General features: G+C 40.2%; 1 protein-coding gene across 1 annotated transcript in view; it reads right to left on the reverse strand.

Moving 5' to 3' along the window:
- Nucleotides 1-672: 672 nt before the first annotated feature.
- Nucleotides 673-26,831, reverse strand: part of LOC143041432 (uncharacterized) — a 98,586-nt gene continuing 72,427 nt past the window's right edge. Inside the window, exons 3-4 of the mRNA XM_076213295.1 lie at nt 16,781-16,837; nt 673-3,492 (exon numbers count right to left, since the gene is read on the reverse strand). Coding sequence (XP_076069410.1) covers nt 2,792-3,492; nt 16,781-16,837 — 758 coding nt within the window. The 3' untranslated portion in view covers nt 673-2,791. The remainder of the gene's footprint in view (nt 3,493-16,780; nt 16,838-26,831) is intronic.

A 26,831-nucleotide genomic window follows, 5' to 3' on the forward strand; every position in this document is an offset into this window, starting at 1 on the left:
AACTGCAACACGTATGTGTGTGCGTGCATGTGTGTGACTCATCACCACGGTCTGGGATCACGTGCTGGACTCGTAACTGACAGCTATTACCCTCCCGAAGGAGAGCTCAGAGCTCTTATATTGATCTACAGTTAATGCTGTGACCTTACACACAACCAACTCCTTGCTCACCAAAGTTGGAGTGCCGGCTCGCAATGCAACGATATTGAAATTCTGTCCCCCCTGTGCGGGACTCGAACTCGGATCGCTGAATTAGCGGTCGAGAGCGGTACCAATGCACCGCAGAGCCAGTGTGTATATGTTTGTGTGTGCGCGGTTGTAATTTTTCTATATATGTCTAGCAAGTATTCCTCAGTTGACGTATATGTGTGTGTGTGTGTGTGTGTTTGTGTGTGTGTGTGATTCACCATGGTCTTTGGATCACGAGTTGGACTCGTGATCGACAGCTATTTCCCTCCCGGAAGAGAGCTCAGAGCTCGAATATGACCGATCTATGGGTAATGCTGTGACCTTACACCCACACACACACCTAACTCCCCGCCCACGAGAGTTGGAGTAACAACCCGCAGCGCAGCGATACTGAAATTATTTCAGCCCTGGGCGGGATTCGATCCCGGACCGCCGTAGCGGCAGGCGAGAACTCTAAAAGGCTCATGAAACACCATTGCTGAATCTGAAACATATATTGATCAATTTTCCGGTACATATATTCTTATCGCCTACTGATATGTATGTACATCTTGGTTGCAAGACACAAACAATAAGGAGGAGGAGTTTTGTTTTGCGGGTTCTCCACTGTCCCCCTAGCGGCCGCTCTTGAGCACTTGTACAAAGAAAACGAAACAAGCATGAGATCGATGACGGTGACGGCGATGCGGATGATGTAGTTCTCTATCGCGATGGGGTGGTGACCAGAAGGATGGTGATGATGGTGATGGTGATGAAGGTAGTGGTGGTGAGAGGGAAGGTATCTTCTTCTTCTTCTTCTTATTTTCCTTCTCCATCCTCCTCCTCCTCTTCTTCGACTTCGAAGCGTCTGGTAATGGAGGTTCGATAGACGCTGGAGAATTCAATCATAGGACGATACAGCGGGAGTTGGGGGGGACCAGCCGAGAACTCACTTCGCGAACATTGATTCACACATAAACTAAATTGACTAACACAGGATTCCGAAGGGTTATGGGCGTGCAATTCACGCCCGTCCCTCACGCTCAACACCATCGCAAGGGCGGGAGTTTTTTTTTTTTTTTTTTTTTTTTTTTCTCACGCTTCTCACGATCTCCGAGAACATCGACTTCGGTGTCCGAGTTCGAAAGAAGGAAAGTGTCTCTTTTTTTTTTTTTTTTTAACTTTTTTTCTTTTTTATTCATTTTTTTATCTTTTGTTGGGTCGCGGGTTGGTTTCTTATCGGCTTAGAGGAGAAGCGGATCGAACCAAAGACGCTGCGGTTGACGTCATAGATGATTTTACAAACATGGGATTATTAAAAGTGTGCACGTGGGTACGTCACTGGATGCGGGCGGTGCCAAGGGAGCGTAGGTGAGAGTTGGCACCCCACGTCCCCTCTACCCCGCGCGCGGCGGCAACCCCCCCCCCCCCTCACATTGTAGGGGGGAAGAAACGGTGTTTTAACTTTATCGCTTTAGTTTCTTGTTCTTAGCAAATCACTTGCACATACACGGACGTAAGGAACGGGAGGGGGAAATGGGAAAGAGGCCAGGATAATCCAGGTCAGCAGAAGTCAGTCTGCGTCCACTGATGTATATCAGCTTTTACCCCGATCACCAATCGTCCCGTTATGTCTTTGCCGCGGACACTAATGTAGTGGTCATAAAGTAAACGCACAGAAAAAAATAAAAATAAAATAACAATTTTCTTGTCGGTCTTGGGAGCGCGGGCCCCTCTGTAGTGCCGCAACTGATCCGGGTACCTTTATCTGGGATCTATGTGGGTGCAGGGGAGATCTGGTCTCCGCAAGACGCCTGGACACCAAGCGGGCCGCTGCAGCCGCGCCGCAGACGCACCGCAACCGCCTATCTGCTGACCAACTTGGCCTGACTGCTTATCTTGTGCTGAGGACGGTGGAGGTGGATAGTGGTTGTAGTGATGGACTAGTGGTTAGTGGATAGTGCTGTTAGTGGTAGTGGTGGTGGGGATGGAGGAAGAAGGTGGTGGTGATGGTTGTCGTTGATGGTAGTGGTGGAGAAAAGGGATAGTGGAAGTAAGAGTGGTGGTGGAGGTGGATAAGCTGGTGGTGGTGATAGTGATGGTTGTGGTGGAGCTGGTGGTAGTATTGGTGCTGGTGGTTGTCGTAGAGCTGCTGTTGGTGGTAGTGGTGGTGGTGGTAGTGGTGGTATAACGGCTAGAGGGTGTAGAAGGAGGAGTCGTTTTAGGGGGAAGAAATAGGGAATTTTATAGGGAGATGAATGGGGTTTTAGGGAAAGGGGTTTTTGGAAGGGGATGAATAGGGGAGATGAGGGGTCCTTTAGGCTGGAAAGGACTTTTAAGGGGCGAAGATTTTGAAAGGAAAAAGAGATTGTTTTTAGGGGAAAGAGGTATTTTTAGGGGGAAGGAGAGGGGCTTGTAGTGGGAAGAGGTATTTTTTGTAGGAAAGGAAAGGGGCTTTTATGAGGAAGGCGAGATTATTTTAAGGTAAAGGGATCTTTTCTAGGGGGAAAAGGATCTTTTTAAGGGGGGAATGGGGTCAGGTCTTTTTAAGGGAAAAGGGATTTTTTAAGGGAAAAGGGGGATTTTTTTTTTAATAGGCGGACGAGGGTTTCGGAGCTCGATTCTACACCAACGACGAAAGAGTAGGTCTTACGGGCGTGGGCGCCTGTACCGTGGGCGGTGAGTAGGCGGAGGTAGATGGTGGGTAATAGAGTGAGTAGGGTGGCAGGGAGGGTTGCGTGGGGAGGGATGGGGGTGGTTGGTGCTGGGGCGCTCCCGAGGGATTGTGACCCGATTCTGAAGTGTTCGGTGTGGCACCCTCGTGGTAAAGGATTGGCACTCTGACGAGTCGCTGGGCCGCGTGCGCCATGTTGGCAGCTTCCAGCTCCGCCGCTAGCTGACGCTTCCACTTGTTCCTCCTGTTCTGGAACCAGATCTTCACCTGGGTCTCCGTCAGGTGGAGGGAAGCCGCCAGCCCCGCCCGCTCCGAGGAGGACAGGTACCGTTTCATGTCGAAGGTGCTCTCGAGCTGAAAGACTTGCGACCTCGAGAAGACGGTCCGGGTCTTCTTCTTTCGTCTCTTGCGGTCGTCGTCGTTGTCTTCGCCATTCGGACCCGACCCGCCTCCCGAAGGAGGCTCGCTCCCGCCTGAAGGGGGGCGTAGGTCCCCTACGGAGGATTCGTCTTTGCTGCTGCTGGTGGTGGTGTTCGGGTGGGGCGAGGAAGGGGGCGAGGGCGACCGGGGCATCGGAGAGGGCGAGCGGGAACGGACTACTTCGACGTGGCCGGTCGCTGAGGGAGAGTCTGGAGCCGGAGTCGGGGACACTGCAAGAGGGGAAGAAGAGAAAGAAAACGTGAGATTCATGTAGCAGTTAGAGTTCCAAAATTTATTTATTTTGTTTTATTCATTTTATCTATTTTATTTATTTATTTATTTATTTATTTATTATTATTTTTTTTTGATTTCTGTACATTCCCTTGGGCATTCCCAGAAAGCTTCCCAATGTTTTTTGATTCCTGTACATTCCCTTGGGCATTCCCAAAAGCTTCCCAATGTTTTTTGATTCCTGTACATTCCCTTGGGCATTCCCAAAATCTTCCCAATATTTTTTTAATCCTGTACATTCTCTTAGGCATTCCCAAAAGCTTTCCAACATTTTTTGTACATTCCCATGGGCATTCCCAAAGGCTTCCAAACAAGTTTTGATTCCTGTACATTCCCCTGGGTTTTTCCAAAAGCTTCCCATTATTTTTTATTCTTGTACATTGCCATGGGCTTTCCCAAAAGCTTCCCTACATTTTTTGGTTCCTCTACATTCTCCTGGGCATTACCGAAAGCTTCCCAAATTTTTTTCTATTCTTGTACATTCCCTTGGGCATTCCCAAAAGGTTCCTAACATTTTTTTATTCCTGTACACTCCCTTGGGCATTCCCAAAAGGTTCCTAACATTTTTTTATTCCTGTACACTCCCTTGGACATTCCCAAAAGCTTTCCAACTCTTCTGATTCCTGTACATTCCCTTGGGCATTTCCAAAAGGTTTCCAATTTTTCTTGAGTCCTGTACATTTCGTTGGGCATTCCCAAAAGCTTCCCAATATTTTTTTAATTCCTCTACATTCCCTTGGGCAACCCCAGAAGTTCCCCAATTTTTTTTATCCATGTACATTCCCTTGGGCATTCCCAAAAGTTTCCCCCTTTTTTTTTTTTTTTTTTTTTCTCTTGTACAGTTCCTTGGCCACGCCCAAAAGGTTCTCAACATTCTTTGATCCCCTGCATATCATTCCCTCTAGGATCTCAATAGATTCCCAATTTTTCTTATCGTACACTCCCTTGGGCATCTCCAAAAGTTCCTAACCTCTTTTGTTACTCTACATTCCCTTGGGAATCTTCCAAAGTTTCCCACTATTTTTGTCCCTCTGTACATCATTCCCTTTAGGATCCCAACAGGTGTCCAGTCTTTTTTTTTATACCCTGTACATTCGCTTGGGTGCCTACATGTGTCCTTGAAAATCAAAGATAAAAAATCAATATTGTAATTGTCCGTGTAGACTGCGTAGGGGTCTTATAATTGATCTTTTCAGGGAGTATATACATAGGAGTCTGTTGTACAAAGGATTACAAAGGCGGAGCATGCCAACAGGAGACCTTTTGGTCCATATGTAGGTCGGATGCAAAAAAAAAATCATAATAATAATAAATGACTAAATAAAAACTATAATAATGTAAATCATAAATAAAATACACAAATAAATGCATAGGTATAGTTAAATTATAAACAAAAAAGTAAATAGAAAATAATAACAAATTGACGTATAACTAATAATAAATGAGAATCAAACAGACAGATAACAAAACAAAAACAAATAATAATACACATACTGTACTATATTTCATAAATTCATTGAATTCAAATCATCAATGTTAAGCCAACGAAAAGCTAGTAAACTTGCTTGCAAACTAACCTACTGTCAACGCTTGATTGCCGGTTAAGTTAACTAACAAATAGCTCAGGCTTAACTTCCTGTGTCAACCAAACATAACATTGATTATTTTAACTCAAGGAAATGATAAAATATTAGAATAATATGTGTATTGTACAATAGTGGTTAGTGTCTTAGAGTCCTATGTACATACTCCCTGGAAAGAACAAATGTACTAACTAGTACATGGGAAGTACTTTAGTCTTCCAAGGGAGGAAACCCGTGTTGTAGTAAATAAAATCCAAAATTTATTAATACAATAGCTCATCGGTTGCCAGTTGATGCGACACGTGAACCCCATCGCTGTCGAGGGTTGCCCGCTAATAAAATCACCTGGCGGCAGCCAGAATGAAAGGAAAAGTACTGCCCGATACGGAAGGGGTCATTGGAATTTATCACTAATCCTTTGACAATTTTTTTTTAAATAAGTAAATAATTAGATAAATGAGAAGATAAATAGATGAGTAAATAAATTAATAAATGAAATAATAAAGAGATTGATAGATTAATGAAAAGATAAATAGATGAATTTATTAATAAATGAAATAATAGAAAAGTAAATAAAGAGAAGGATAGATGAATAGATAAGAAAATAGATAAATAAATAAATGGATTAATGCATAAGCAAACAAATAAATGAACGAATAGGAATAATCAGATAAATAAATAAATATATATACATATATAAATGAATAAACAAATAAACAATTAGAAGAATAGACAATCAAATAGATATAGGAGTGAATAGATAAATAAATTAATAAATAAATCATAAATAAATCAGTCAATAAACGAATTTATAAATATAAATGTATATAGATATATAAATAAAAAATGAATTAATGGATAAATAAATAAACAGATCAATCAATCAATCAATAAACACATGTATAAATAGAAACAGATAAATATATAAGAAAGAAATGAATAAATGATAAAAATGAAATAAATAAATAAATAAATAAATGTATAAATATAAATAAGTCAAATGATTCTTTAGTGACTAGAAATGCCTCATCTCCACTCAAAAACAAAATGGCGGTCGCTTTATAACCTCTACTATTCTTTTCGTTCTCCCTCCTATTACCCTCCTATTACCTCCTATTACCCTCCATCTCTCTCCTATTACCACTTATTACCCTCCATCTCTCGTATTACCCTCCTATTACCCTCCATCTTTCTCCTATTACCCTCCATCTCACTCATACTATCTTCCTATTAACTCCTATTACACTCCATCTCTCTCCTATTACCCTACATCTCTCTCCTATTACCCTACTCATACCTCCTATCACCCTCCTATTATCTATTACCCTCCATCTCTCTCCTATTATCTATTACCCATATATATACATAAATATATATATATATATATATATATATATATATATATGTATATATAAATATATATATGTATATATATAATATATATATATATATATATATATGTATATATATATGTATATATATATATATATGTATATATATGTATATATATATATATATATATACTTATATATATATATATATACTTATATATATATATATGCATATATGTAGATGCCCACACACTGCACGGATAGAAACGTATGCAACTCTGGAGGATTCAGCGAATTATAATTATCTTATTACAAGACTTTTATTTAATGTCAACGAGGCAGAGACTTTTACTTGCCTCTCGAAACAAGACTCGTCTATGTAGGTGTGTGTGGGTTTAATTGTAGTATACAGGGGAAGACCTACGCTCGTGGGGTCCTGTTACTTATTCTCCAGTGACTGTACCTGTTCGTGTATGGTTCCTACTTGGGTTATACAGAGTGTCCATAAAATATCTTTGCAATTTTAAAGATTTATTACAAAGGCAGTTGACGAGATATCTTAAGCAGATTTGTTTTATATTAATAAGTGTTTATTAAAGTTATATAATGTGTTGTGATATATATATATCCTTATTCTCCAGTTACATCATACATATATCCAAGTTTAAATATGTGTGTGTGTGTGTGTGTATTCACTTTGTCTTTGGATCACGTGTTGGACTCGTGATCGACAGCTATTTCCCTCCTGGAAGAGAGCTCAGAGCTCGTAGGTCCGATCTATGGGTAATGCTATGACCTTGCTCTATGTGTGTGTGTGACAGAGAGAGAGAGAGAGAGAGAGAAAGAGAGTAAATAAAATCGCCCGGCGCTGCCAAAATGAAAAGTTTAAGGACTGTCTGGAATGGGAGGGACTAGGATCTTTATTAATTAATTACTTTATTAGATTATTTGTTTATTTATTTTTGTGGACACTTCAGAGCTGTTACTAGAAAATATCCCATTTATTTATCTATGTATCTAATCATTAATATATTCATTTATTTTTGTATATATGTGTTAATTTCTATTTTATTTTTCATTCATTTAATTTCTATTTTATTTTCTATTCATTTAGATTCGTTTTTGATCGTATTTACATCGTAAACACGTGTATTCATTTGTATTCATGTGTTCATTTTCACTTAATATTTTTTTTAATCCTATTCATTTCAAGCGACATGGGAGACACGTGTTTTCGATTATATATTTATTTGTATAATTTAATTTAATTCATTTTTAATCATATATGACGCCATTCACGTGGTACCATAATCACGTGACCTGACATCGGCCGTGCAAGCGAGATTTGAATCGAGGTCAGTACTGCGTGTTTATCAAAGGACTCGATCGTACATATAACATCGACTAATTTCTCCAAAAAAATAGACATGTTTGCAAATTATATATATCTGTATGCATGATATCTACATTTTACACACACACACACACACACACACACACACACACACACACACACACACACATATATATATATATATATATGTGTGTGTGTGTGTGTGTGCGTGTGTGTGTACGGGATATACGTATATATTTTTCGTAATTCTTTTTTTTTTCGACATTTGGAGGGTAGCCTTTTGTTAGCTCAGACAAATAGGAGGACGATCGTTTGGTTATGTGTTCAATTTGAGCTGAATTTATTGAACAGAGACGAAATGAAATTGGCTTAGGACAGAGAGACACAAACAAGTTCTTATATTTCCAAAGCAGAGGAAAAGGAGAATACGTCTCATACATACATACATACATACATATATGTATATATATATATATATATATATATATATATAATAATATATATATATATTATATATATATCTATATATATATATACATAAGTGTGTATATATATGTATATATATAATGTTTGTGTGTATGTGTGCATGTTTGTGTGTATGTGTGTGCGTGTGTGTGTATAATTAGAGCTTCAATCTTCAAATTATGTCTTTTAGGCTTCAGTTTCTTTTCGTACTCGCTTGCGCACGCACACACACACACTAACATACAAATACATACAAACACATATATATTTACACATTGTGTGTTTTTATGTGTCTGCATACATGCGAGCGCGTTGCGCACATCATGTGCTTGTGTGTGTGTGTGTGTGTGTGTGTGTGTGTGTGTGTGTGTGTGTGTGTGTGTGATTGTATTTACCTCATGGGTTACAGAAACAGACTAAACACGGGAATATCACGTCGCTTTTTTCGAAATTCTTGATTTCATTGAAACGACCTGAAATGCCTGAAACGCTCTGTGTTGATCACACTTGCAATAGCAACATGCCCAACTGGCTTAGCGTATACCATAAACGAAGTATATTGGATGTACTCGATTTGCTGTTGGGTATATTCCAGTTCTAAAATGGTCAGTTTGCGCTGTGCTCGAATAGGAGCTGATGTTGTGCATTCTGACCATTTTGTGTGTGTGTGTGTGTGTGTGTGTGTGTGTGTGTGTGTGTGTGTGTATGTGTGTTTGTGTGTTTGTGGCCATGTATGTGTATATGTGTGGATGTGTGTGTGAAGGTGTCTATGTGCTTGCGTATAGGTATATTAATATTTACTTCACTACTTTGATATACGAGTATAGATATTTAATTTCATATACATCAATACACAGGGAAATGTATGTAGTATATATACACATACTCATGTTCCAAGTTCTAATTTGCCTAAGCATATGATAAGAAATAAATGTATACACACACACGCACACACACATACACACACACATACACATATATATATATATGTATATATATATATAATATACTATATATATATATATATATATATACATATATACATATAAAGCACACGCACATACACACACATATATATATGTGTGTGTATATATATATATATATATATATATATATACATATAATACACACCCACATACACACATATATATACATACATTACCTAAAGACATCATATTTGCATACAGAATTGTACACTGACCACAACCCTTCACACACACACACACACACACACAAACAGAACCACAAGCCTAGACATCCACCCCTGTAACATAAAACATGAAGTAGCGCAGAGTTCATTAAAAAGGGTTCCTTTTGTTCCAAAGGGGGTGGGAGGGGAGGGGAGGGGAGGGGGAGGGAAAGTGCGGTACACAATGAAATGTGTACAGTTGGCCATGTTGACAGGGGACTGTTGTACAATGTACCCGCGTACAAAGGCCACGGCGATAAAATGGTGGAGGAGTCGAGAGGGGCGGTCGGCTCCGGGACAATGGCGAAGCGGACGCCGCGAAACGTGATAGGCCGGCCATCGATCCAGGCGCGGCACTAGCGTCAGGTCCCTCCTCGCCATCCGCCGCCGTCGCCGGCCCGCGCGCGTTCTCCGAGTGCTGCCAGGCCCGTCCCGGCGCGCGCGGGCGCACGCACGCACGAACGCACGCACGCACGACTGCCTTTCAGACCCTTCTCACTCCGTGCCGCCCTCCTCCTCCTTCTCCTCCTACTTCTCCTCCTCCTCCTTCTTCTCCTCCTCCTCCTATTCCTTCTCCTTCTGTTCCTTCTTCCCTTCCTCCTACCCACCCTTCTCTTTCCCTTCCTCCTCATTTTCCTATTTCCTACTCTTCCTTGTTTTCTACCTCCTCTTTCTCCTCCTCCTCCTTCTCTTTCTACTCCTTCTTCCCCTACACCTACCCCTCCTTCTCTTCCTCTTCTTTCTCTTCCTTTTCTCATTTCCTTCTCTTCCTAGTTTTCCACCACCTCCTCCTCCTCTTCTTCCTCCTTCACCTTCTCCTCCTCCTCCTCGTCCTCCTCCTTCTTCCCCTCTTCCTTCCCCTTCTTTTCCCATTTCCTTCTACTAGTCTTCCATCTTCTACTCCTTTTTTTTTTACTATTCCTGTTCACTGCAAAGCCTCTTCCCTCTCCTCCTCCTCTTCTCTCTCCTCCTCCCCCTCCTCCTCTTCCCTCTCCTCTTCCTTTTACTCCTGCTCCTTCTTCTTCTCGTCCTTCTCCTCCTTCTTCCATTCCCTTCTCTTCCTAGTCTTCTACCTCCTCCTCATTCTCCTGTTCCCCAATGCTAAACCTTCTTCCTCCTCCTCTTCCTCCTACCTCTCCTCCTTCTCTTCGTCTTCCTGCTCCTTCTCCCCCTTGATTTCCTTCTCTTCCTCATCTTCCAGCTCCTCTTCCTTCTTCTTATCTCTCCTCCTCTTCCTCCTCCTGTTCTTCCTCATCCTCCACTTCCTTCTCTTCCTAATCTTCCACCTCCTACTCCTTCCTTTGTTTCTGTTCCCCACTGCAAAAGCCTCTTCCTCCTCCTCGTCCTTCTTCTCCTCCTTCTCCTCTTCCTCTTTCTTTTTACTCTTCCTCTTCCTCTTCCTTTTTCCTTCTCTTTCTCCTCATCTTCCTCTTCTTCCTCTTCTTCTTTCCCTTGGAAGCATGTGTAGGAGTTCCTTCCTCCCCCTACTCCTCCTCCTCCTACTCCTCCTCCTCCTTCTCCTCCTCCTTCTGCGCCTTCTGCGTGGTCGAGGTCTTGTTCCGCCGAAGTGGGACTCAGCCACGCCTTGGCTCCAGGCTCAAGGATGAGCCTCTGCAGAAGGAGGAGAAGAAGACAGGACAGAGCAGAAGAGCCTTCGACTCCTCTTCCTCCTCCTCTCCTCCTCTCCTCTCCCTCCTCCTCCTCCTCTTCTCCTTCTCCTCTCCCTCCTCCTCCTCTTCTCCTCCTCCTCTTCTCCTCCTCCTCTTCTCCTCCTCCTCTTCTCCTCCTCCTCTTCTCCTCCTCCTCTTCTCTCCCTCCTCCTCCTCCTCCTCCTCCTCTCCTCTCTCTCCTCTTCTTCTCCCTCCTCCCCTCTTCTCCTCCTCCTCTCCCTCTTCCACTTTCTTCTCCTCACCCTCTTCCTCCTCCTCCTCCTCCTCCTCTTTCTTACCCTCACCCTCTTTCTCCTCCTTTTCCTCTTCCTCCTTCTTTTCCTTTTCTTCCTCCTCCACCACCTCTTCCTTCTCCTCTTCCTCTTGCTCCTCCTACTCTTCCTCCTCCCCCTCCTTTTCTTACTCCTATTCTTCCTCCTCCTGTTACACCTCTTTTTCTTGCTCCTCCTACTTCTCCTCCTCCTACTTTTCCACCTCCTCCTCCTCTTCCTCCTTCTCCTCCAACTCTTCCTCCTCTTACTCACCCTCTTCCTCTTGTAATTCCTCCTCTTCCTCCTCTTCCTCCTCCTCCTCCTCCTCCTCCTCCTCCAAATCTTTCTCCTCCTCCTCTTCCTCCTCCACCTTTCGCTTTTTTGTTTTGTTTTTGTTTTTTGTTATGGATCATAAGGCGGTTAACTCAAACGAGATCGTAGTTAACTTGTCGTTTACAACAAGACTTCGTGTCTTAGTTTTAAAACCCTTTCTCCAGATCTGGCGAACACATTCTCTCATTCTCGCGGTCCCTCCCACAAAATGGGAAGTGAGAAACCCCTGGTAGGGCACAGCCCTGTCAATTGCGACAAGCCGCTGTTTTTTTTTTTTTTTTTTTTTTTTTTTTTTTTCCCGACGTTTGGGTTGCCTCCCCGCCTGGCCAGGACTGCCGGGAACCAACGGAAGAGGCGCGCATTGAACCCCGGGAATCGAACTCACGACTACTTGCTCACTAGTTCGACACGGTATCCATTGGGTAGATTTGGTAGATAAGCAAGTAACCTAGATATTATGGTTAGGACTCTGGGTTAGAATTCTGCTTTCTACTGGTAGATGGGGTAGACCACAGGTATCATCGTCATCATCACTATCGTCATCATCATCTTCATCATCACCGAAATCACCATCATCATCATCGTTGTCATCATCATCTTTATCATTATCGGCAGCAGCATCGTCGTCGTGATCATTATCATCATTATTATCATCATCATCGTTGTCATCATCATTATCATCATCATCATATTTATCATCGTTGTTATCATCACCATCATCATCATCATCATTTTGATCATCACCATCAATATTGTCATCATAATCATCAATATTGTCATCATCATCATCATCATCATCATCATTAAGAACATTATTATCATCATCATCATAACATCATTATCATCACCATCGTCAGCATCATCCACATCACCATCACCACTATCATCATCATCATACTCAATTTCCTTTCCCACGGTCCCTCCCCCCAAGCAACCCGAGCGAGTTCCCATGCAGGCACCCTTCCCATCTCAGCGAACCGAGAGACTCCTGTGTGAAGTTCTTTATACATTCTACTCTGGCTGCCCTCACATGATTTTATTCAGTTGAGAAATTCCTCTCCTTCGATTATTATTATTATTATTATTATTATTATTATTGTTGTTGTTAATATTATTGTTGTTATTATTATTGTTATTATTATTGTTATTATTATTATTATTATCATTATTATTATTACTATATTATTATTATTATTATCATTATTTTATTATTTTTTAATGTCGATTTGTATGTTTATGTTCGCCGTCAGGCGATTTTATTCAGCTTAGAGGGAAGTCTTTGCACTCCACGAGGTTAGAAAATCCTTTGGAGTATCTTGTTCGAGTTGGAGTTTGTTATGCTTGACGCCAAGCGATTTTATTCACACACACACACACACACACACACACACACACATACACAATAGTGTCCCAAATACTCGACGGAATTTGAGTAAGTTTTGTGACAGAAGAGGAAAGAAAAAGATGTTATATATGTTGTTATAAGACAAGGGTGGGCAACCTTTTTAGTGCGCGTGCCGAAATCATTCAAATTTTTTATACAAATTTTTCTCGCGTGCCAATATAGAGTACAATTATAATTTATAGACCAACATGGGTCGCCTCCCCTCGTTTCGCACGGTCCCAATCCGCTGCCTAGCTCGACATGTGGTTACCGGTGGTCATACAAAAGATGTTGGGGATTTATCATTTAGTTGTTCCCAGAGCTGGGCGCGTTACCGCCAGACATGTAGTGCGTTACCGGAAAATTTGGGGTGCATTTCCGTCAACACGTATCATATACATATGCATATATATATATATATATAATATATATATATATATATATATATATATATATATATATACAATGCGTATATGTATACATATATATAGATTTTTCGGTAACGCACTACCTGTTCGGCGGTAACGCGCCCAGATGTGGTTGGTTTTAAGGTGAGCCCTGGGTTTCGTGTTCCGGAAAAAGTCATTAGTGATCTAGGTTTGGCACGCGTGCCACGGGTTCCCCACTCCTGTTATAGGATGTTCTGTTATGCCAGTGCGTCTTAGTATGCGTGAACAAGAGAACAGAAGTTATAACATATAGATTGAACACATAACACAGGCATGTTATTGATGATATATCCAAGATTATTACATACAACCGGCATGACAACTTCAAATAAAACAAATGAATAAATAAATGAATAAACAAATGAATAAATAAATGGTTAAATAAACTAATAAATGAAACAAATAAAGATGATAATGACAGCAATGATTCTGACATAGTGACCCAAAGTATAAATGAATAAATGAATAAATTAAATAATTAATAGGTAATGACAGCAAAAATATTAACAGTTATCTAAAGGAAGGATTTATAGATAAACAAATAAATAAACAAGTACACAAATAAATAGATAAATAAGTTAATAAATAAAAATGGGCACCAGTCAGACATTCCCACGAAATCCCAAAACGAAAATAAGTTTCAAAACAAACTAACAATGACGGTTTTGTTTTGCAATATTTTTTTACTGAGCGAAATATAAGCCCCGCCCACAATTGTTCCATGCTGCACCGTGATTGGTTGATAATTGTATTGCTTTTAGAGAGCGTAGGCGTTTAGCAGAATCAGTATACCACTCTCTTAACATCCATAGCTTTATCTAAATATAATTTAACGGTTTTAAAACTACCAAATATTAATGGCATTTCATCAGTCTTTCGTAATTACTAATAAAGTTTTTTCTTTTATACTAGAAACGCCATTGTGTTGAGGATTAAAGTAAAGATACATAGATTAAATTCTTGTTTTTTTCCAAACAAATGTATAACAGAAGAATAACGTAAAAATTAGATGAAGACGCAAACAAATCGAAAGCCAGACAATAATTCTTTATGGCGTTATGACGTCATGTCGTTTTGATCAAAGATTTGTCTTACTTTTATATCAAATGCTACTTCACGTTTTTTTTTTTTATTTTTTTTTTTTTATAATTTGTACATTGAGTTTGTAACCACAGTCATCTAAAACTGTTAATGTTAGTAGGTGAATGTTATGTCAAAGAAATTAAAGACAACTATTGAGATCCTGAGACAAGTTGAAGAAGGTCAAAGAAGAAGAAGACACAGGTTTAGCTCCGAGTTCATTCCTGACCGGTTTCGCTCTACGCTTCTTCAGCGAAACCGGTCAGAAATAAACTCGGAACTAGATCCGTGTCTTCTTTCTTTTCTCATCTTTTTCGAATGCAAAACTTTTTTTAAGACTCTCGATCTAAAAAAAAAAAAGAAAAAAAAAATTGGTAGTACAAAATATGAAAGACACCGAAAATTGAGTTGATGAAAAATAAATAGATAAATAAAAAACAAACAAAGGGAAGATAAATACATTAAAATGGACGAGCATCAAGAAAGCACATAGTATAACTTACCGAAGAAACATAAATAAATTATTTAATAAATGAATAATTCAATAGATAAATAAATAAATAAATAGATAAATGATGAATCGGTTTAACGTCGCAAACTTCCCCTATCGGAAGGCTAGGACGGTGCCCCTTACAGAGGACTTTGTAGCGTGAAATCTAATGAACCATGCCCTTGGTCCAACTCGCTGGCGGCAATGTTTGAACTGCCGTCACCTCGACCACCGCCGCAAGTAGCGGCGCTTTAACCCGGTCGGCCAGCGAGCATTCATAAAAAATAAAGATAAAATAAATTAATAAAAAATAAAAATAAAAATGGACAAGTCTTTAGACATCAAGTTTTAGTTAATTCTAGATAAGACCTAAGATCAGGTTGATGAGGGACATAACAACTAAGCAATTAAATTAATTAAATAATTGAATATATAAAAACACGAATCAATCAATGAGTAAATAGACAAATAAACTGTAGAGACACGGGTACACCACGAACGTGCGGGTTCACGTATCGACTTTTCGCCGTGCGCCGTCCACGACACGACGTCGTGCTCTCAAATAAATAAAGGTGTCTATGGACGCTTTTGCACGTCACGGCCACGACCTTGTGTGAAAGCGTCTGTAGGCACCCATTGTTATTTGAATTCACGACGTCGTGTCGTGGACGACGAAAAGTCGATGCGTGTGAAACGGGACTTAGTTATGGCAGCATGCAGTGGACTAAGGAGGTGAGGGAGGAGGAGGAGGACTAGGACGAAGATGGGGAGGAGAAAGAGGAAGAGAGGGAGGAGAAAGAGGAGGAAGAGGATAAGAAGGAGAGTAAGAAAAGAAGGAGGAGGAAGAAGAAGAAGAGGAGAAGGGGAGAAGGAGGAAAAAGAAGTGGAGAAAGAGAAAGAAGAGGAAGAAGAGAAAAAGGAGGAGAAAGAGGAGGGGGGAAGGAGGAGGAAGATGATGAGGAGGAGGACGAAGAGAAGGAGAAAGAAGAAGAGGGAGGAGGAAGAGGAGGAGGATGACGAAGAGATAGAGAAAGAGGAAGAGGAGGAGGAAGAGGAGGACGAAGAAAAGGAGAAAGAAGAACAAGAGGAAGAAGAGCAGGAGGACAAAGAGAAGGAGAAAAAGGAAGAGGGGGAGGAGTAGAAAAGGAGGAGGAAGAGGAGAAAGAGGTGGACGAAGAAAAGGAGAAAGAGGAACAAGAGGAAGAGGAGTAGGAGGACGAAGAGGAGAGAAAGGAAGAGGGGGAGGAGTAGAAGAGGAGGAGGAAGAGGGGAAGGAGGAGGAGGAGGTGGACGAAGGAAAGGAGGAAGAGCAGGAGGACGAAGAAGAGAAGGAGGAGTAGAAGAGGAGGAGGAGGAGGAGGTGGACGAAGGAAAGGAGGAAGAGGAGCAGAAGGACGAAGAGGAGAAAAAGGAAGAGGAGGAAGAGGGGGAAGGAGGAGGAGGAAGAGGAGTAGGTGGAGGAGGAAGAGGGGAAGGAGGAGGAGGAGGAGGTGGACGAAGGAAAGGAGGAAGAGGAGCAGGAGGACGAAGAGGAGAAAAAGGAAGAGAAGGAGGAGTAGAAGAGGAGGAGGAGGAGGAAGAGGATTAGGCGGAGGAGGAAGAGGGGAAGGAGGAGGAAGAGGAGGAGAAGAAGAAGAAGACCACTAACCGCAGGATCTGTGCCACAGTTCGGAAGCCAGCGCTGCTCGTACATCTTGGCGACATCCTTGAACAAATACAAAAACAAAAAAATAATTCACCCGCACTGAACAAGTACAAGAAATGGTTATTTACCCGCATTGAACAGGTACAAGAAATGGTTATTTACCCGCATTGAACATGTGCAAGAAATGGTTATTTATCCGCATTGAACAAGTAATTTTTTTTTATCCATAATACTTATTTACCCGCATTGAACAAATACAGAAGAAACAAAAATAATTTACCTGCATTGAACAAGTACAAGAAATGGTTAGTCTCCTAAATTGAACATGCACAAGAAATATCAATTTACCCGCATTGAACAAGTACAAGAAATGCTTATCTATCATGCTTATTTACCCGCATTGAACAAACACAAAGTTAATAATTTACCCGCATTGAACAAATACAAGAAATGCTTATCCATAATGCTTATTTACCCGCATTGGACAAAAAGAAAAAAAAAAAAATACCCGCATTGAACAAGTACATAAAAATTTTATTTACCCGCATTGAACAAGTACAGGAAATGCTTATCTATAATGTTTATTTACCCGCATTGAACAAATACAGAAAAAAATCCTGCATTGAACAAGCACAAGAAATGGTTATCTATAATGCTTATTTACCCGCATTGAACAAACACAAGAAATAATGTTCATTTACCCGCATTGGACAAATACACAAAAATATTATCTATAGTGTTTATTTACCCACATTGAACAAACACAAGAAAGGGTTATCTATAATGCTTATTTACAGCATTAAACAAGAACAAGAAATTATTATCTTTAATGTTTGTTTACCCGCATTGAACAAGTACAAAAATTACCTATAATATTTATTTACCCGCGTTGAATTTGTTTACCCACATTTAACAAACACAAGAAATACAGATTTAAAATGCTAATTTACCGGCATTGAATTAACACAGGAAATGCTTTGCTTATTTGCATTGAGCAAGAACAAAAATCTTTTATTCAAAATGTTCTTTCACCCACAATGAACAAATACAAGAAATTATAATTTAAAATGTTCATTTATCCGCACTGAATAAGTACAAGAAATTGTTATTCAAAATGTTCATTCACCCGCATTGAACAAATACAAGAAAACATTTAAAATGTTCATTTATCCACACTGAACAAGTACAATAAATTGTTATTCAAAATGTTCAATCACCCGCATTGAACAAATACAAGAAATTATAATTCAAATTTTTCATTTATCCACACTGAATAAGTATAAGAAATTGTTATTCAAAATGTTCATTCATTCGCACTGAACAAATCATAGAAAATTGTATTTAAAATGCTCATTTACCCACATTGAACAAATACAAAAAATGATCTAAAATGCTTTCATACCCGCATTCAGCAAACACAAGAAAAGCCAATATAAAATGTTCATTTACCTTCATTGAATAAGAACAAGAACAAGAACAGATGAAATATATTTCCACTCGCCTTGAAAAAATATGTTATATATCCGATTGTAACAAGAAAAAATATAATTATGATAAATAAATAATAATAATAATTTACCCGCATTGAACAAATAGAAGAAAAATGTATTCATCCGCCGAGAACAGATATAAGAAGGCTCATCTAGGCTAGTTTCACACGTATCGACCTTTCGCCGTATGCCGTCCACGACACGACGTCGTGCTTTCAAATAACCATGGCTGGATATGGACGCTTTCACACGTGTCCGTGACGTGTTATTTGAGAACACGACGTCGTGTCGTGTACGGCGAAAAGTCGATGCGTGTGAAACGTGTCTTACCCACCTTGAACATGTACATTTTTTTTTGCGTGCTTTGAACAGGTCCAATAAATCTTTACCCAAATTGAACAGATACTAAAATCTATCCGTCATGAACAAATACAAAATATTTTATCTAATCGACTTGAACACAATATTTTTTTATTTGCCCACTTTGAACATGTACAAAAATGTTAATCAATCTGCCGTGAACAGATACACGAAAATATCTTTACAAAAATGCTTATATACCCACACTGAACAAGTGTGAAAATATTTGAACAATTACAACAAAAACTTATCTACTTCTTTTGAACAAACGCAAGAAATGGTCCATCTATCTGCATTGAACAAGAACGAAAACACTTATTTACCCGTATTGAACAAATACAATAAATGTCCTATTCAACCGCTTATAGCAAATACAATGTTTCAATTGTCCGCTTTGAACAAAAACAACAAAATATTTATTTACCCGCTTTGAACAAATACAAAAATACTTATGGGTTTAAATAGGGCAAATTTAGGTTTAGGAAGGAAATAGGCAAGAACTGGTTTACTAATAGGGTAGTTAATGAACGGAATAAACTTACTAACCAGTTAATGAGCGCTGAAACTATCGGTTGTTTTAAGAGCTAACTTTATGGTTAGGGGTAACGGATGGTAAGGGACATGGAACTACCTAGTGCGGGCCTTATGGTCTCTCATGGCTCAGTTTCAATCCCAGTCGGTAGCGGAGGCGAGGAGCTTACTACGCCAGGAGGCGCTGAGTAGTTGCTGCGGCCGAAGCCGTCACCTTTGTCCTATTTATATATGTACTTTGGGGACTGTTGGTTGGGGCAGGTGGCAAACAGCCACTGCTGGGTATCGGAGATGAGTGCGGGATTCGATTCTGCAACTAAGCGAATACGAGACCAGCGCGCTTGCGAATATGCCACCAGCGCGCGTGTAGTGTCACGGTAAATTGTATCTGACGGTAATTATTCTGTTTAAAAATAAATAAATGAATAAATGAATAAATTGATAAATGATGATGATATGGTTTAACGTCACAAACTCCTCCCCTATCAGGAGGCTAGGACGGTGCCTCTTACAGAGGACTTTGTAGCGTGGAATTTAATGTACCATGCCCTTGGTTCAACTTCGCCGGTGGCAGGGTTCGAACCACCATCCCTTCGTTCTTCGCTGCAAGGAACGACGCCCCGACCAAACTTGAAGCACTCCATGAACATATTTTTTGTTTATTTATTATCTATTATAAATAATTTTTATTTTTCTGTTGGTTTATCATTTATCATTATTTGTTTATATATCTTATTCTTTTTCCCCAGCATTCGACCTAGTTATGGACCAAAAGGTCTCCTGTCGACATGCTCTTACTTTGTAATCCTTTTGTCAATAGATGTTACCACACTGGGCTATTTTTCCTCCGACTGTTGGAGCAAAATTTCCTGGCCGCATCTTTCGGGAAGGAACCTGATATGCTGGAGGAAAATCGGTGGTATTCTTAAAAAAAATCTTTCCCTACCAAGGATTTATACAAGGAAAGAAATTATTTTTTATTTTAAGAATACGACCGTAAGATTTTCACGGTGGCATTGCTAAAAAAAAAAAGAAAAGAAAAGAAAATTCCTTGTATAACTGTTTCCCTTCCAAGGATTTATATAAGATTTATATAAGGAAAGATTTTTTTAAGAATACCACCGTAAGATTCTTACGGAAGTATTCTTAAAAAAATCTCTTCCAAGGATTTATACAAGGAAATTAATTTTTTTAAGAGTACAGCCGATATCAAATGACTTTTTTTTTTTTTTAATTATTGTGAAAACAAAATAGTTTGCCACAGTCATTTTAGCGTCGGGAATATTGCTGCAGGAATGCGGAACCGCCGATTAATCGGAGGCTGGAGGAATAAAAGCCCAGTGCTATAACTTGGAGTTAACTTTAGGTGATGGCGCGTACTTGGGAAACAGAAGTTTCTTGTCAACCTTTGGTAATGTTCATTTCAAATGCATACTTGCGGAAACGTAAATTTTATCCAAATTATTTACGTGAAGAAGGCTTTAACTTTTCGTACATACACGACCATGCCCCATTTTGTACACACACACACACACATACACACACACACACACACACGCGCGCGCGCGCGCAGCAGTACCCATAGATCGGTCATATATGAGCTCTCTTCCGGGAGGGTAATAGCTGTCGAACACGAGTCCGACACGCGATCCAAGACCACGGTGAATCACACATACACACACACACATGGGCTCAAGTTGACGAAAACTTACGACAGAGTCAAAATCAATCGACGCATTTAAAGAGTTGTTAACAAGCTGAACATTGTTAAAAGTCGACCGAAGGAAAATAAAATAAAATGAAAAAATAAGAGTCGGAAAATCACGATTCCAGGTCAGTCATGTGAATCCTCTTTACGTAAATAGACGAACATGGAAGTTCATATCTTGCCTCTTATCTGTGTATATTATCTTTATATCATATCTATATGTCTGAGGGTTTGTACCCAGACTCCTCCTCGTCCTCCTCTTCCTTCTCTTCTTCCTCCTCCTCCTTCTCTTCTTCCTCCTTCTTCTTATTCATGTTTCCTTCCACTAGGCTCTACCACTTAATAACCTCCTCCTTCCTCCTCCTCATTATTTGCGTCCATAATAATGCAGTATATCTTCGGTGGATGCTCTAAAGGCAATTCCTCAACGCTGTCTCGTTATGGACCCATAGGTCTCCTGTCGGCTTCATACTGTTACTTTGTGGCTAAAGTAAACATATGATACGTACATACATACATGTTTATATATGTGTATATATATATATATATATACATATATATATATATATATATGTATATATATATATATATATATTATAATATAATATGCAAAGTACACCACTTGAAAAAAGAAACTAACGAAGCAGAGCGCTTTCGTATATTACATCTTCAGTGCAAAAATATATATGTATTATGATTTGGTTAAATGGTTACATATTTCTAGCTGTAATCTTTATCAAGATTTTTGGCCGTGGTTAAGCTGTTTAGCAATACTGGGTGTGTTGATCGTCCTGAAATGTTTAAGAATTTATTATCAATAGATCTGTCCACACTCGCCACTTCCTTCCATACCGAGTGGCCTTTCTTCTTATTGTGTGTCTGTCTTCAGGTGATTTTATTAATCTTCGTGGGGTGCGCGCACACACACACGATGGCGCGGTTGGTAGAGTTCCCGGCCGCCAATACAGAGGTCCGGGTTCAAATCCCGCCCAGGGCTGAAATTATTTCAGAATCGCTGCTCTGCGAGTCGTTACTCCAACTCGTGGGTGGGGAGTTGGGTGTGTGTGTGCGTGTAAGGTCACAGCATTACCCATAGATCGGTTATATATGAGCTCTCTTCCGGGAGGGAAATAGCTGTCGATCACGAGTCCAACACGTGATCCATGACCATGGTGGTGAATCACACACAGACACACACACCTCGGTAGGATATAGTTCATCTTGATTGTCTCCTTACAAAGCGGGCGGTGATTAATTATTTATTCATCTATTTACCCATTTATGTATTTATCTATTCATTTATATATTTGTTGTTGTCGTTGTTGTTGTTTTGACAATTTTTTCTTGTTTTTTCTTCTTCCTTTCTTTTTTTTTCTTTTTTTTTTTTCTTTTTTCTCTCTTCAGGCCAAGTCTGTCAAGAGTTCAGTCTGGAGTTTTTGAAATAGATTTTGCTGCAGAGATCCAATAATTACCTGTTGTTGAAAATAACTTCACAATTGACTCTTAGTGTGAGAAATCACGCCCTCTATTGCAGTTCCTTTTCCATTCAAATTAATTATAAATTTATTCATTTTTATTTGTTCAGTCGCGAAGAAATTACACTTCATCTTGCCACTAACTCTCCTCCCCTCCCCCCTTCCCTTCCGGGTGATCCCTTTCCCCATTGTTATACCTGTCGCCAGATGATTTTATTCGTCTCGGTGGTGAAGGTGTTGATATTCCCACCCTTTTGCTTCCCTCAGTGACACCCCTATGTACCAGAGTCACGCATATTTAGTTCACGATGGAATCGAATTGCCGGTTACTTTTCAATAATGATATCAATAGAAGCTCGGTTTAAAGGTTATCACACTGGGCTATTTTACCTCCGATTGTTGAAGGAATTTGATATGCTGGAGGAAAATTATTTTCCTCCAGCACATCAAATAGCATTCTATGTCAATTGCTGAGAAAACAAAATAGTTGGCCATAGTGATTTGACGGCGGAAAAAGTTCTGGAGGTGGGCGCTACCGCCGATTAATCGGAGGTTGGAGGAAAAATAGTCCAATGTGATAATGCCTTTAGCGAAGTAATTGAGCCAAAGGAAAGTTCGCTTAATCCAGTGTTCCTTATTGACGCTCTATTCAACGGAATATTCCGTTATATCAAGTCTTTCCGCTAAATACCATTGGCCATTAGTATGATACGGTAAGAAAAACCTAGCAACAGATAACGGAAAAACGACCTATCCAGCGGACATCTTTCCGCTAAACTAGGATATTCCGCTATTTGTTTCAAAATTTCCGTTAAATTGGAATTCCGATAAATAAGGATTTGCTAATTCGGATTTTCACTAAGATGGTGTAGACCTTTGTATATGATAACTTATTTTCTAAAATCAGGCAATGGGAAGTCCTTAGATGTATAGAAAGTAATGTCACATAGATTTGAACATAAGAATGAAGAAGACTGAAAAAGACCATAAGGCCTGCACTAGGCAGTTCCATGTCCATTACCACCAATCCTCCCCATCCATAAAGTTGTCTAACTTTCTCTTAAAACGAGCGATAGTTTCAGCGTTTACTACCTGGTTACTAAGTCTATTCCATTCGTTAATCATTATGTAGGTAAATCAGTTCTTGTCTATTTCCTTCAAGAATCCGCGACATGGTATATCTAGCTACACCAGCGTTTCTATCTTTGTAAATAGTATCGTGCTCGAGGAATGGAATCATAAAATGATAACGATGAGTGATAGGATAGTATCAGAACGGTGTGATAGTAATAGTTAAAATTTATCGACATTCTACTGTGAGTGGAGATGAGACTACAGGTATACAAAAATGCTGTGCACCTCTGGTCCATAGGGATGTCGTTTTAAGGTTCATAATGTATTTAATGCATTAGACTCGAGCAGTGAATATCGCTATGCAGGCGTGGTTATGTACATTATAGTATGCAAGTCCTGTCGTTTCCTTTGTGGTTTCCGAATCATCTGACGTGACGGTAATTATTCACACCAAGACTCTGACGACTACTCTACAGAACATAGGAGAGTCTGTCAATACGAGGAGGGTGTGGTGGGGATGGAGGACACGAAATCACAAACGATGATGGTTTGTCTCCTTTGTCCGAACAGCGGCGGGGCCTAAATCATCATCATCACGTGTCCTGGATGCTGTTCTTCTGGAGCATCTCGTCGAATTCCGGGGACACCATAATAGAGCTTGTGAATGGTGTAGAATTCGCTTTTGGTTTGGCTTTGGCCTCGGGTCTGTTTCGTTGTCGAGTTCAGGACGTGTCCACACCTCAGGTGTCGACATGTGACCTGCTTCAACCAAAGGTGTACTGCGATCACGCAGCTCCCCTTTATATATATATATATATATATATATATATATATATGCATACATACATGAAGTGAATCGCTAGTAACAGCGAGAGCCATACAAATAATTTCCGACAGTCGCCCCGGGAATCGAACAGAGACCTAGCTTGCTGTGTGTGTGTATGTGTGTGTGTGTGTGTGTGTGTGTGTGTGTGTGTGTGTGTGTGTAAAACACTGGGAAGTGTGAGTTCAGAAATAACCACCAGGAAAGATAACATAAAGCAGAGCGCTTTCGTATAATTACACAGCACTGAAGATATAAATACACGAAACCGCTTTGCTTCGTTAGCCTTTCTGGCGTTCACTCCTGCGCACACACACACACACACACACAAATGGTGCTTTATCATTTGTTGAAAACATGTGTGGATGTGCCTTTACGCTAATTTGAACATGTAGCATTATCCTTGACACACATGCACATGGCTCCACGGCGCAGTGGTACCGTTCGTGACCGCTAACCCAACAGTCCGAGTTCGATTCCCTCCCAGGGTTTGAAATAATTTCTGCATCGCTGTACTGCGAGCCGGCATTCCAACTCTCGTGGGCAAGAAGTTGGATGTATGTTTGTACGGTCACAGTTACCCATATATCGGGTACATATTAGCTCTCATCCGGGAGAGTAATAGCCGTCGACCACGAGTTCAACACGTGATCCAATTACCGTGGTGAATCACACTAACACATGTACACACACACACACATACACACACTTGCACACACACACACACACTTGCACACACACACGCTTTCACTTATAATCGATTCTCAAAGGGTTACTATTATTAAGAACCCTAAAGGCCAGCAGCGGGGAGACCTTTTGGTCTGTAACGAGGTCGGATGTAGCAAACCCGTCCGCGTAGGTCGATGCACCCTCGAACGCCCGAGCGGACGGGCCGGGCGAGGCACTTCTGGCTTCCGAGGGTCTGGATTGGCGTCCTTTGAACTGGTAACAAAAGGAACGGCATAGGAGGAAGGGGGAGAGGCGCCGGAGCCATTACGTAAAAAGTAGGTGAATACGGACATGTGAGAGAGGGAAGAGAGAGAGAGAGAGAGAGAGAGAGAGAGAGAGATGTGAGAGAGGGAGGGAAGATGCCTGACGGATTTATTTTTTTTTTTCTGCAAAATTTTATTTTGGAATCGATCAACATGTGAATATTGAGAGTGCTAACCTCTTTCGTTGTAATAATAACTATACATACATACATACATATACCAAAGGCTTTCTTCCCCCTTACACGGGAGGTAGCCAAAAAACAAAGGCATAAAAACCACTCCCACCCATTCCATCCCTAACATACTCCACTCCCCTCTACCCTCTTCCCTCCCTCTTATCTTGGCACCTCCTGGATGACGGGTCATCCCTGCATCTTGTCCACTGCCCTGGTATTAACGCAATTGTAATTATATGTTCAAACAGTCAATATTTACTTTTTCAAAGATCCATGATCCAAACCATGACACCTAGCCTACACATGCCTGTAAGGAAACACGCTTACAATAGGCTACTTGATACGATCTATCAACGTTGAACAAAAACCTGCGAAATATATCAGATCCGTTTTGCCAACATAACCTTATCGATTGCAAAGCCACACACGCGGGAACAGAGCTCCGTTCTGTGCTTCATTCCGAGCGATGTGGCGGGAGTTGGGGATGGACCTTGATCTGCGTGGTGCGGAGGTGGTAGTGGCGTTGAATGAGGCTGTATGTAATGGGTGGTTGGATCTTGGATTTTATCACTTTTTTATAAGAAGATATCCGTTCCTTTACTATGTATATGTGCATGTATATGTATGTATCAGCATGGGCTGGAATCATATGTATATATGCATGTATGTATGTATGTATCATCATGGTCTGGAATCATATGTACGTATGCTTCAATGTGTACATATATCTAGTATATGCATGCATGTATGTTTGTATATATGAATATGTATATGTATATGAATATGTATATATGAATGATGAATGCATGTACATATGCATGTATGAATGCATTTATGTATGCATACATTAAGTATGCATGTATGTATATATGTATGCATGTATGTAGGGTTATGTATGTATGCATGCATGTATATTAAGTATGTATATATGATACATGCGTGTAATGTATATATATAATATGCATGCTTGTATTCTATGTGTATGTATATTGTATGCATGCGTGTACTGTATATACGTATGCATGCGTGTATTCTTGATATGTATGCATGCGTGTATTGTGTATATGTATGTATTAATGAACGTATGTATGTATGCTCTCCATCCTCAGAATAACGCGTAATTAACTTGAACCTCACAACATAATCCCGCTGTCAGTGTGCTCTGCAACGTCAAAGCCAAAACACCCGCAGACGCATCACATTTGAAACAATATTCATCACAAACACAAACAAACATACTTCTACAGGTAGGTATGACAGAGTACATGATCAAAGATCAGCGTAAGTATAGCGGACATAAATACCTGTCCCTCACCGCCTAGAAAAATGGTATCTAATCCTTCTTAACTTGTCTCCTGTGCTGAGTAACTGAGGACGCCTTGTAGGCATGTATCGCCGTTATTAACGGCATCACAATCCACCCCC

The sequence above is a fragment of the Oratosquilla oratoria genome, chromosome 31 (genome assembly GCF_046742065.1).
Source record: "Oratosquilla oratoria isolate Oo_2021 chromosome 31, ASM4674206v1, whole genome shotgun sequence".
Classification (NCBI taxonomy): Eukaryota; Metazoa; Arthropoda; class Malacostraca; order Stomatopoda; family Squillidae; genus Oratosquilla; species Oratosquilla oratoria.